This window comes from Vespula pensylvanica, chromosome 6, assembly GCF_014466175.1.
Source record: "Vespula pensylvanica isolate Volc-1 chromosome 6, ASM1446617v1, whole genome shotgun sequence".
Lineage (NCBI taxonomy): Eukaryota > Metazoa > Arthropoda > Insecta > Hymenoptera > Vespidae > Vespula > Vespula pensylvanica.
Window position 1 is genome coordinate 387,144 of NC_057690.1, and position 13,299 is coordinate 400,442.

Sequence of the window (13,299 nt, forward strand, 5' to 3'; positions counted from 1 at the left end):
CGTTCTTCGTGTGGCGGCAAACTCGTATACCAACGTAAGCGTATTTTTCGGTGCAGGTCGATGTGCCGAGAAGCTTCTACCTTAGGACCTCTATTCGAATGCTCGTTTAGAATTAAGCCAAAAGTCAAAGTCCGCTACGATGCAAAGAAACGAACGACACTCGAGATGCGATAATAAAAGAAGGTAAAAAAAAAACTTTTATTACCGAGTAATTCACGTTATATATAACGAAAAAATATATTGCTTTATTTCTCGATTATTGTATATAGAAACGAGAAAACTTATAAGCTATATTTTAAGGAGCGTAACGATGTCAATTATTTGTCAATGTTGTATCTTTTTATAATTCGCGATAGAAACTCGCGAGACTGCGAGTCTGGATTGCTTTGGCTCGATGACTTTTCATTGCTTCGGTTATATTTAGATCGGAAAGAACGTTTCAACGGTTCATTTATTCGTGGGACGAAACGAAGAAAAAGATCGATTTATAGAGATTTCAGAAAATGAAAACGCTTTTATATATTTTTTACAAAGATCAAAGACTCGGAGAACGATTGTAGCTTTATATCGCTATAAATATGTTTGCACGCGCGTTATATCACATAGGTTATATCGATCAAGTTTTCTGATAAATGACGACGTGATTTTCATTCATAATCCTTCCACTTTCGCTAGTAATCAATTCTTTTCCCGATAGTCTTTTTCAATATATATATATATATATATATATATATATATATATATATATATATACGAGTGAAAACACAAGATTGTTTCGAATATTATTGGAAGCATGCAACGATTTCGTTGAACACGATATCTGGATTTACGAGTACGACAAAATTCGTAATGCGCGCGCATTCTGAATCTTCTCAAAAACGTACGTATGCGTCATCAATTATATGTCATCAATTTTCATTGATCGCGAACCGAATGACTCGCCGTTAAACCATGTATACCAATGTTTATATTTATTTCATAACTTAATACACAATTACAGTCAACCATTTCAAATATCAATCGAGAAGAGTACCTAAAAATATTTCTTATATCGTAAAAGTCTATTAGTCGAGATAATAATTTTATGAATTATCGATATTTATTTCCAAATTATCGATTCTTTACCCAAATTTTTTTTTGCCTTACCGACGGTACGTATAATAGTTTCAAAATAACATACATATGCATAATATATTCGTATCGCTCGTCGATAATGATGGTTACTTAAAATGAAATATCATGTATCGTAAGCACATATAGTAATATCTATTTTTACCGATTATCAATTATTTCTATAAGATTCATTTTTCCTGCACTTCTAGAAATACGTTTTTAAAAAGTGAACTTTATCAAAATCAATAGATTAATATCGTCGATAACGATTATTCCTCGTATATTACGACGTAATAATGATAATCAACTATTAACATTTCAAAAAAGCTCAACGAAAGTAAAAGTGCGAATAAATGAATTTTTTCCAAAATACAAATTCTACAGAAAAATTTCAAATTATATCAACACGTTCACGCCGGCGCTGTTATTTGCGTTTCTCTCTGTGAGGTGGCGCTCATATTAATGTTTCACTTCATTCTATTTTTTTTTTTTTTTTTATTGTTATACGTTAAATTTTCATTATTGAAATTTTAACCGTATGACAATTTTTTTTAATTAGCAAACGAATTAAATTTTTGGCGATACGCTCACTCTGATGGAAAATTCAAATGTCGAGCGCGAGCCACTGATGGTACGCGCCAACGTGGATATGTTGAATAAAAAATCATTTAATCAGTTTGTGGAAGGAAATTTGATAAAATTAAAGAGAATTGTTAACAATACCGTGTCTCTAGGCTCGTTTATTGATTTGTGATAAGATAGCATTTTGTTTTGTTCCATTGATAAGTAAGTCATTAAAGCAGTTGGCAATCTTGAAGATACATTATATTTCCAGTGTTAGTTGTACTAGCAACTTCGTCCAAGTTTTTTGTTTAATGGTAAATATCAAATAATTATATTCTTAAGCCTCTCTTGGCTAAATAATTTATACAATGTTTCATTTATACTTCTCAATACTCATCTTTCTTTTTTCCTTTTTCATTAGATTTATATTATAAAACGTATATGTACGAATTGAGCACATACTCTTTTACAACAGAATAACTTTTTTCAAGATTCGATCAAGCGATTTTCTTTTCCCTTTTTTTTTTTCCTTTTTAGTAGTAGAATTAGTTTACTAAAAATAAAATATTACGAAAAAATTAGGATTAATCGGAATCACGAAGAAAAAAGTGAAAGTTGTTCTTTACAACTTTTTTATCCGGGCTTATAATGAAAATTGAAACAAGATATTTTGAGAATTTATTTTGAGGATCAACGTTATTACGAGCTACGAATGGTTAAAAATTATGAAAATCGCAATTTTTATAAATTTGACAAATTTCGACGAATGTCGCTTATTTTCACATCACTGTGACAATTGTCTGTTTGTAAAAACAGACAATTTTGATTAAGTTTTGTTCCTCTTTTTAATATATTATAGATTTAGAAATATACTCGACGAGTTATTCTCAATTTTCTATTCGTTGTAAGAAATTATTAATATATTGTAAATCATTTATTGAAAAGATGAGTATTTTAAAAAAGTATAAAAAAAAAAAAGAAAATAATCACTAGAAAGAACATTTTGACTTTTATAATCAATAACATATAAAAATGAAATCATAAAAATCCTAAGAGAAACGTACTTAACCTACAATTGTATTACTTTTTCAGATATATATATACATATACACACATGATCCATGTGTATATATATATATATTCATTTTCAAAAAACTATTAGAGATGATTAGTTGAAATCTGTAGATTTTACGGATCTTCCTAAAAAAAAGATATGCACACGACTCATCTCTTGCGAATCTTCTAAAAAAAAATTTGAGGTGGCAATACTGTTTTGCGTTGAAAGAATAAATTCACAGAGCCCTCTATAAAATCGATATTCATTAAATAAAAACAATCTACTCGTGGAAGATTCGTGCTTATTGCTATTTCATCTCAATTATAATTCAGGTGAGTGAAATGATACAATTATTTCACTTTTATTTTCTTCATATTGTGCAATTTTTTGTTCCGAGAAACTAACGTCCTTATGAAGTACCTTATGAAGACTTAAAAAATTTTATCTTAGATAACATCGAGAACATTGTTTATATGTGATATATCTTATCGCGTGGCTTTGCTAAATTCTTTTCCCTTTTTTCTTTTTCTTTTTCTCTTTCTTTTTTATTTATATTTTCTTCTAGGTGTGATTATCATTTTTATAAAAATGTCGAATAAAGATTTAGAAAAGTAAAAGATTTCTAATGTTTTCTTTCCATTTATTTCATTGTGCAAAGGTCACGTATTTTCTCTCGATTTGTTTGTACTTTCTGGTATTCCTACTCGACTACACGAATATGATGTGTCACTGTACATTATTAGATTTATTTCTATATATATATATATATAAAGAAGTGTGCATCAAGTTCGAGGGAAATACTGTGTAAAGCCAATTTCTGTGAAGTCGTGTACATTATTTTTATCCAATCTTTGAAGCTTCGGCTGTTGATAATCTATATATACGTAAATAGTACAAAAAATTGAAAGACATACATTTCCATAAACGTTAAATATAAATATTTAATTTATTAAAGCGATATTTCAAAGAAAAAATCTACATGTTATTAAGCATGACATCTACTATAGATAAATATTGTCCGATTTCAGTACGAATCTAATTTGAAACAAATTTTCAGAAAATATTTTACAGATAATAATATCGTAATTCGGGAATGTGTAAACTTCTTTGTTAATAAAATCGTTTGCGTTAAGAATTTAAGACTCGATAAATCGAGCATATTGCAATTGCATTCTACGTATCTTCTCGAATTGATGTGCAATAAAAATTGATAGATTATTGAAATATATAATTATATTGATAGGTGATAATAAAAAGGGATTTTTTTTTTTATATTTCACCATCGATTCGATAGAAGTAATCTATGTATATTATCTTGTCAAAGACGCACCTTAATTTCGTAGATTTTCTTTTATCGAATCGGATTAATTTTATCGAACGTATTGTCAAGTTATCTGACTATTGTTTCATGATATCGGCCGAATCACGATATTTTTTATCGTTCATAAAAATGACCCGTCTGTAAAATGTTTTCTGAAAGTTTTTTCAAAAATAAATTCGTACAGAAATTCGGCAATATTTTATCCATTGTAGATCTTATGCTTAGTAGCATGTATAGGTTTGTTTTATTTATTTATTGATTTTTTTCTTTATAGATTTAACCAACAAAAATTATAACAATTACAAGGACAAAATTAATTACAGAATGACAAATATCGTTCAACAAAACAACTTTCCACATAGTTTAAATCCACTTAAGAAATCTGAAAATTTACCACCGCCGTTGCAAGTACCTCTACAAACAAGAACCGAAGTAAATAATTTAGATTATAGATTTGAAGCTATTAGATTAAAAAGCTTTCAAAATTGGCCAGTTTCTTTTATAGAACCTAGAATTCTTGCAGCAGCTGGTTTCTATTACATGGGTAAAACTGACAGAGTAAAATGCTTCGAATGTGAGACAGAAATATATAAATGGGAAAAAGGAGATATTCCTATGATTGATCATGAACGCTCTTCACCAAATTGTCGTTTTGTTAGAAATATTCCATGTGGTAATGTACCTATCGATGTTGACTCAGCTTCAGTAATTCTGCCAAGTCCTCGAAGTCAAGATGTGTGTGGAATACACGATACAGAAATGCTGCCAGAGCCGGATCAAAAATACATGGAACAAGACTTTTCACACAATAAATTGAGATCTTTAGGGCTCGAAAGACCTAGGCCACCAGCATATCCGAAATATGTTAACTTAGAATCTAGATTACGTACTTTTGATACATGGCCAAAATCTTTACCACCGTACAAAGAAGAATTGGCTGATGCAGGATTTTTTTATACTGGAAGAGAAGATCAAACATTATGTTTTCATTGCGGGGGTGGTTTAAAAGATTGGGAACCTGAGGATGATCCATGGGATCAACACTCCAAATGGTTTTCTAAATGTTATTATCTTTTAGTGGTTAAAGGAGAAGAATATGTGAACACGGTGACGCAACAATGTGTAGTATCGTCATCTAGGAAGGTAATTCAATTCTTGTCTCTTATTTGCTACTATCTTATTTTCTTTTATACTTACATATATTATTATTATTATTATTATTATTATTATTATTATTATTATTATTATTATTATTATATGGCATTAAGAACTCAAAAACTCATTACCACAAATACCAAATCCTGCCAATGTTCCTGTCCCTGGGTAAAGTTTATCAAGATCCATTCTAATATTATCTTCCTATTTCATCTTGGTCTTTTTTTCATTGAGTTTACCAATTAGTACTTATATATAGTTTGATCCTCATCCATAAGTGACCTGTCCATCTTAATCAACACGATTTTATAACATACATAAGTAGGTACATTTTATATGTACATTACATATGTCTGTTTTGAAATAATTTTCTTAATTTGTCTGATATGAAATTAAACAAATAATTTGTAAAAAGAATTTTGACAAAATTTATATTCTACACAGGAAACTTTAAATTTGAAATTGCCTTCTTACATCCAGAAGATTGGACATACTTCCATGCAAATCGAACAACCTCAAGAAGAAATTTCTGAAAAAACAAATCTTAAAAATAATCCTGGTTATAGTGTTAATTCCAGTAACAGTAATACAGAAAACTCAAGTTCTACTTCATGCAGCTTTACAACAGAAAACAAACATGATTTATATAATAAAAATGAAGATAAGTATAAGGGTGATGGAAGATTATGTAAAATCTGTTATAATGCAGAAATGAGTATAGTATTTTTACCTTGCAAACATATGATTTCATGTGGTAATTGCGCATCTGTTTTAGATAAATGTCCTATTTGTCGAAAATCTATAGATTTAATAATAACTGCAATTTTATCATAAATAGTATTAACATATTTTATATAATAAATAAGAAGAATCTTATCTTAAGTATATAGATAAAAGAACTCATATATGAGTATATTCTTTTATTTTTTTATAAAGTATTAAAAATATCTTATTATATTTTATAAAATATTAAAGATATGTTATTTCCTGTAAATATAGGAAAAAATAGGACAATGTTTATTTTTATGTTTATTTCTATTTTTGGGGTATTATATACGCGAAATAAAACCTATATATTAATGCATTTGGGGCAGATAACATACTCTATGTTATTTTAAAATCTTTACCTTAAATTATTACTTTAACCTCAAATAGGTTATAGTAACGTTATTTCAAAATCCCATAATTAAGGAGCGGTAACATAGTTCTATGTTTTTCACCTATTTAAATAGCACAATTCATATAAAATCGCGTAGGTTTATCGATACAAACATACTGTTTAAAAATTCTTATATTTGATCGCACTGCAAAATCAACTTAAAAGTTGGAGCATAAGACTGAATCGCAAATCAAGCCACAGATCGCAAATCTGATCTCGAAATAGTGATAATAACCAAAATATATTTATATTGATAAACTTTTAGGATTCCAGCTCGAATCCGAAGAAAATTTCACCTCTTATGTTATATATTTCAGTAAACGATTAGATAACATTACCTTTATTCTTCATCGAAATCCAATCTATCCATCAAATATCATTGTTTATACTAATTATAAAATCTCTAGTCAAGACGTAAATATATGTTCAAAGAGATAAACATAGCAACTTGTTTTGTAACGCGAAATTGAGAACTGAAAGAAAGGACTGTTTACTTTCGATTACTACTTCGATAGATCGTAGCAAGAACCAGTATCGCCTCCTATTGGTTAATTTTATAGATGTATACACGAATATATACTTATAGTCGAACAAAACGATAGAAGTACGATATTGGCATCGAGATCGTAATGTGTGTGTGCAATTAAACTACGTCAGTTAATAATTTGTCACTCGTATTTATTTTAATAAATTATATTTTATATAATTATATATTAAAAAAATTAGAAACTAATAGTGGAATTGATTAAAATTAAAATAATTAAAATAATTCACATCTTGTTCTACATAACCAATAGAGAGATCGCTTATATTGGTAAAATTATATCAATAACACGAGTAACTCGAAGACTTAGGAAAAAGATTTCTTCTTATTTCCTTCCATTTTCTTCTTTATGATATAAATTAATCATAACAATGTAATAATGGCTGATCTCTTTGACATAGCGAACATAATTACAAGCGTAGGCGTTGGTGCCGTCAAAATTAAATCGGAACCGGGTTTGCCGGAAAAATCGTCGAATGAAATTTTGACAGAACTTTTTAGTACATTCGATGCAGATGAGGGAATAGTATCACCAGAGAATAGTGATCAACAAGTTCCAGATGCAATTGTTAAAGCAGAGAAAAAAGAAAAAACACAAATGGAAAAAAGAAAAAAAAAGAGCAAAAAAAAGCATAAACATAAAGAAAAAAAGCATAAAAAGAGGTCTAAACACACTTCTTCGGATAGTAACAACAGTGATATAGAAAGTACTGGTAAGTTATAATTCATATATATTCTTTCCTATTATCGGCGTTAATTTTTTAATAGAACATACATATAAAATTGTGATTTTTAGTCAGTAAGAAAAAAAAGAAACATAGGAAAAAGTCTAAGCGTAAACACGAATCACATTCGAGCAAATCATCGGAATCTGATGAACCTAAATCCAAAATTGCAAAAGTTGATACTAATGTTTCCCTTACCGAAGAACAGAATATCGGAGTTGACGTCTCTGATAAAGAGCGTGTTGATGATGTACAATCGAGAGAAATAGCGTCGATAAAGGAAGAGACCAAATCTACGAACGTATGTACGATCCATGCTAAAGAAGATAGAGATCTTGGAAGTCCTAAGTTACCACCTATTCCAAAAAAGATAGATGACGAATTTGAAGAATCGGTACTACCAAAAATTCTTGGTTTGTTGATGTTTTTTTTCATACCAAATATCTTAAAAGATATAACATGGATAGTTCATAGTTATTGAGTTATATATATGATAATATCTTATCTTTATATATAGATAAACCAAAACAGCCTGTGCAAGGAAAAATCATTATAAAGGATCTCAAAAATAGTATTGTCTACAATGAAACCGTAAAGGAAATAGAGAATAAGGAAAAGGCAAAAGCTGCACGCATGGAAGATGGTGAATTAACAGACAGCAGTAATAATAATAGAACACCGACGTTAAGTCCTACACCACCACCATGTAATTCATTTAGATCTCCCACATTAAGTCCTGATGATACGCTTAAATCTGAATCAACAGGTCCCTTGAAATCTAAAAACGATCTTAGATTAATTTTAAGAGAGAAAGAAAAGAAAAGATTGGAGGTGACAGGAAAATCAAGAAATTATGGCGATAAGGATCGTAAAGATACGAAAGTATATAATAAAGTTAAAAACAAAAATTGCAAACGTAGTCGAAGTTGCCATTCACAAGAAAGAAATAGATCAGACTCTCAAACACGTTCTCATCGTAGTAGGAGTAGAGACAGAGAAAAACATTCTGATAAAAGTAAGGAGAGACGTGACAGAGATAGAAGCTTCGAACGACGAGAATTGGGAAGAAGTAGGGAAAGGAAGAGGCACAAAAGTCGTAGTAGAGATAGGAGTAGGGACAAGTATACAAGAGGAAGAAGTAGAAGTAAAGAAAGGAAGTTAGTATTTTAATTATTATATGAATTGTATATTATTGTCTTCTAAAAAAAATATTTTTCTTTCTACTAGGGAGCGTATCGAAATTGATAAAAAAAAGCTACTGGATGAACTTACAGGTTTATATTTTTATTAGACAAAAAATTATAATTCTCAATATTTTGCTGCTTCTTTGACAAAAGAATTTCTACATACATCTTTTATTGCTTATAGATTTTTGTAAATCATTGTCAAAGTCTGAAGCATTAGGAGAATTATCTAATCTTTCTTCCGAAGAAGATGGAAGCGAGTCTGAAAAAGGTTTTCATCATCCATTTCTTCTCAAAGAAAGGCCAAGTCCTATTGTTATGAATATTCGAGTATGTCTTAAAATCCTACAAAAAAAGTTCTCGATTAATAACATAGATTTGTATATTATCGTGACCATTAATTTTATTGTTCGCTTCTAGAATGCAAAACAATTGCCAACAAAAACATTTCAAGAAAAGACAGCTGAATCTTCAAATCAATTGCGTCTTCAATTTCCTGTATCTAGTGGTCAGCATCATAGAAAAACTGGTGAGTTTATTGAATGTTTCCTATTGCTCTTGAAATAACAATCACGATCTTCAATATTATTATTATTATTCTTTTTATAAATTAATAAAGAAAGCGAATGGATCCCTGTGACACCAAAAAAACCGGAACAGAAGAAACCATTTGTACCAGCATCGATGCCAACTGAACCAATTTCGATAGTGCCTAAGCCATGTCCTGTACAGCCAGTACAATCTATACAGCCAGTAGTTTTTCCACGAACATCTATGGCAGGAGTATTAAATTTGTTATACGTGAAAAAAATTAATTATTCTTTTTCATTTTACACGTTGTGTTACTTTTGATTTTTTATCATTGCAGCCAGTTGACATTGGATCCATAGTGTCACAGAGATTAGCTGCAATGAGAAAGCTGAGAGAAAATCCGAACGATGTTGGTGCGTTGAATGAAATGTATAGAGCACAAAATGAGGTATTTAATATTTTTTCTATTGATTTTGAATATTAGCTACGTATATGCGTATATCATCTCGATACGAGTTTTTACGATATGATATTTTCCGTCGTTTATGTAGATGAGAACCTGGGCAGAAAGTAAACAAATGCCAGGCCAGTTTACTGGTAGTACAGGTGCCAAAGTGCTCTCACCTGCTGAGCTTACTTCAGGTTATCAAGCATGGGCTCATAAGGTAACTGTATTGTAGTAACTAGGGCTCGTATTGTATGAGTGTATGATACACATTTTGTTTCTTACATAAGATACAACATATGGGCCTTTATTATAATTCTTTTTTAATCCTTTTATATTAAAAATGTAACATGCCCATAGGATGAATCTTGCTAGATTAAGTAAATTTTTGCTCTTCTGATAATAGCAAATCTAAGTAATAGAAGACTAAATTGAAAACTTGGCTACATATGATATTATATATTGGAGAACCTTCTTTGTTGTATCACATCAGTTATCATATCATACATAGGGCTTGTTACTTTTTTACTTATACACTGATTGATATTGCCTGTAACAAGTTTTCAGGTACAGTCTTAGCTAAGATCAATAAAGTAATTCATTATTGATCCGATGACTGTGATGTAGGCACAGACCACTTCTTAAGTAGGGGTGGACTCTGTGTCTGCAGGAACACAAGAGAATCATTATTTCTCTAAATATTTTAATAGGTACAAAAAGAGAGAAAGAAATAAAGAGAGAGAAAATCTTTCCAAATAATAAAAATAAGAAAAATTGTGCGATTATTAATAGTTACTTCGACTTGTGATCTCTTGTGAGATTATTGCTAACTATCATCAGCTTTATACCATAGGATCCAGAAACTTTAATCATTTTGTTTTAACGATAAAGCTGCGATATTTAGCATTAGTCTGCATCCACCTGAGGGTTTGTTACAGGCACATAGCTACCTCACAGAAGACATAACGTCAGCAGCCTGATGTCCGATTTTTAATTTTATTGGTAAGTATGCTTGCCCAAAAAAAATTATAAAATTTAGGATTAAATAATAAGTAAATATTGTTTAATAAAGAATATTTATGTGAATATTTACATGTATATACACGTATTCTAATTATTTTTAATTATATTGAGCTACAGACATAAAGGTTTGGTCATGGTTGGGTATAACACAATTGATTTTTGCATTGATTTTACATTTATCTTGAGAATAACGAATTATAAAAATCGCACTAGTCCATGAGTTTAAAAAGATATATTAATGTATATTCAAAATTGATTTACTTATCTTCTTATTAATTACGATACTTAAGTGTTTCACAAAACAAATTATTTAGGATCAATTAGTGTCTGCACAACCTGTATCTGGTGGTATGGGAATGGCTTTATTACAAAAGATGGGCTGGCGACCAGGTGAGGGTTTGGGTAAAAATAAGGAAGGTACATTGGAACCGTTACAGCTAGAAGTGAAATTAGATAAAAGAGGTCTTATTTCGGAACAAGATATTGGACAAAAGACGAATAAAACGGCAAAACCAATAGTTCCGGCTATTAAAACGTTAGAAGGTACATTCTGTAAAAATGATGTTTTATGTATTATAATATTTATATTTAGATATTTTACGATAATCGGTAATTATGTAAAGGGAAGCATCCAGTATCGCTACTTGGAGAATATTGTTCAAAAAGAAAACTTGGTGCTCCTGTATACGAATTGTGCTTTGAGTGTGGCCCAGATCATAGAAAAAACTTTCTCTTTAAAGTATATTTTATATATTTTCTATTCGACAATTGTTGTCAATAAATTGTAAACGTATACACGTGTGTCTTTATCTTCCTACAGGTAAAAGTAAATGGTATTGAATATAAACCAAGCGTTGCTAGTCCTAACAAGAAGCAAGCTAAAGCAGAAGCTGCACAAATATGTTTACAAACCTTGGGTTTATTATCTTCTTAGATTATTGTTTCGATATTGCACATTGTATAAATTATTTAATCTAATGTAAGCTTACATTAAACTACTCAATTTATTCAATGTATATGTGTTTTGTAATGTATCTTCTTCTAATTATAACTATCCATCATTATAACTGTGTTCTAATAATCTCCTTTGCAAGTATTATGAAACATGCATACTATATGAAAATAAATTTTTAAATTATAATCTAAATACTAAATATGTATACTTTTAAATTTGGCGCGTATAAAAATGGTTAAGCAAGATTACTATAGATTGCTGTACAACCTCCATATTATAATATGGATTCTCTTTTCTTAGTTATGCTACTTTATTTTATGTAAAAAAAACTCTAATTACGTTATTTGTATCGAACAAATTGTAGAAGGATAAAAAATCATTGTTTTTATTTTAAGGGTGTTCACCTATCGTTCGCAGTGACAGGTATGGACAAAATATAAACTACGAGCGTAATATTTCCTTTGAAAGAAATCATATAAAAAAATAGTGTTTTTTTTTTTTTTTTTTTTATAAATAGATTACCCATAAAAATAAAGTTTTTCCAAACATTTGAAAAGGCCATATGCTCGTTTAAATCTTTATCTTTAAAATGAGATTTTGCTTATTAAAATCGGTCAAGAAATACGCTTGGAGTCGTTGTTGGCGCAAAATACTTTTTTTAACATTTTCATGGGAAAAAAAAAAGAAAGTTTCGTATAGTGACGTTCCTTGAACTTTGCGGCAAAAGAAAAAAACTGTCTCCATTACTGATTTCAAATAAACGGTTGAGTGTCTGTTTCTATAAAGTAGATGACTGCTTCTTTGTTTGTTGTATAAATCGAAGCTCAGATTTTCAAATCCATTCAAAATTAATTCATTTGTCGTACTCGCGCGAAAATACGTCTTTAATCGTTCATGCTAATGGGACTTAATTTTTGAAATATTGTTGAATTTTAGAAAAATGTGTAGTTCTTTTTACATTTAATATACCTGAGAAATCTCAGAAACAACGTTTAGATCTCTTGTTATACGCAAAGATCTCAAGTTGTTTCTTTTCTGGATTGCGTTAGGATTATCGGCTTCCTTCTGCATCTTAGAAGAGGTTATATAATAAAAAGTGGGTGGCTTAACAATAAAAGTGTGACTCGAGGAGGTCTTCGTTTATCGATTAATGTCAACAAGAAGAAACATTAATTAATCGTGCGAGTTACCACGTTACTTGATGATCTTGATGATCTTATAATTATTCAAAGTACAATGAGGTAATATTTAAACAATAATAATAAATAAAATTCGTTTAACATTACAAAGTTCGTAACGCGAGAGAAACTTCAAATAATTTTCATTAAAAATTTTAATACTTTGAAATTGTAGTCGCGTCATTGCAGGTTACTTGTAATACAAATATATACGACTTTTATTAATTTTGTTGCTTATAGAGTTAGTTTTCTTCTGCACTCCGACGAGTGAACGTCATAACTCCGTCTTTCCAAATGGAAAAGTTTAGAAATGAATACTTTCGATAATTTTACAATTATTTAAAC

General features: G+C 29.6%; 2 protein-coding genes across 7 annotated transcripts; both read left to right on the top strand.

Moving 5' to 3' along the window:
• The first annotated feature begins 2,814 nt into the window (after nucleotides 1–2,814).
• LOC122629799 (E3 ubiquitin-protein ligase XIAP-like) lies at nucleotides 2,815–6,121 on the top strand. 2 transcript variants are annotated; one of them, XM_043813593.1, is made up of 3 exons: nucleotides 2,815–3,066; nucleotides 4,330–5,198; nucleotides 5,655–6,119. In XM_043813593.1, exons 2-3 carry the CDS (start codon nucleotides 4,380–4,382, stop codon nucleotides 6,042–6,044), a joined length of 1,209 nt encoding a protein of 402 aa, XP_043669528.1. In that variant the 5' UTR covers nucleotides 2,815–3,066; nucleotides 4,330–4,379; the 3' UTR covers nucleotides 6,045–6,119. The 2 variants fall into 2 exon arrangements, with proteins under 2 accessions (XP_043669528.1, XP_043669529.1); XM_043813594.1 differs by lacking the exon at nucleotides 2,815–3,066 and having other exon boundaries at nucleotides 4,345–4,487; nucleotides 4,579–5,198; nucleotides 5,655–6,121.
• Nucleotides 6,122–6,128: 7 nt separating this feature from the next.
• Nucleotides 6,129–11,885, top strand: LOC122629798 (protein Son). 5 transcript variants are annotated; one of them, XM_043813590.1, is made up of 13 exons: nucleotides 6,129–7,021; nucleotides 7,315–7,626; nucleotides 7,710–8,051; nucleotides 8,156–8,795; nucleotides 8,866–8,912; nucleotides 9,007–9,152; nucleotides 9,243–9,351; nucleotides 9,442–9,605; nucleotides 9,691–9,801; nucleotides 9,905–10,018; nucleotides 11,136–11,364; nucleotides 11,445–11,560; nucleotides 11,642–11,833. In XM_043813590.1, exons 2-13 carry the CDS (start codon nucleotides 7,512–7,514, stop codon nucleotides 11,753–11,755), a joined length of 2,247 nt encoding a protein of 748 aa, XP_043669525.1. In that variant the 5' UTR covers nucleotides 6,129–7,021; nucleotides 7,315–7,511; the 3' UTR covers nucleotides 11,756–11,833. The 5 variants fall into 5 exon arrangements, with proteins under 5 accessions (XP_043669525.1, XP_043669524.1, XP_043669523.1 ...); XM_043813589.1 differs by having other exon boundaries at nucleotides 6,129–7,626; nucleotides 9,442–9,599; nucleotides 11,642–11,885; XM_043813588.1 differs by having other exon boundaries at nucleotides 6,129–7,626.
• Nucleotides 11,886–13,299: the final 1,414 nt, after the last annotated feature.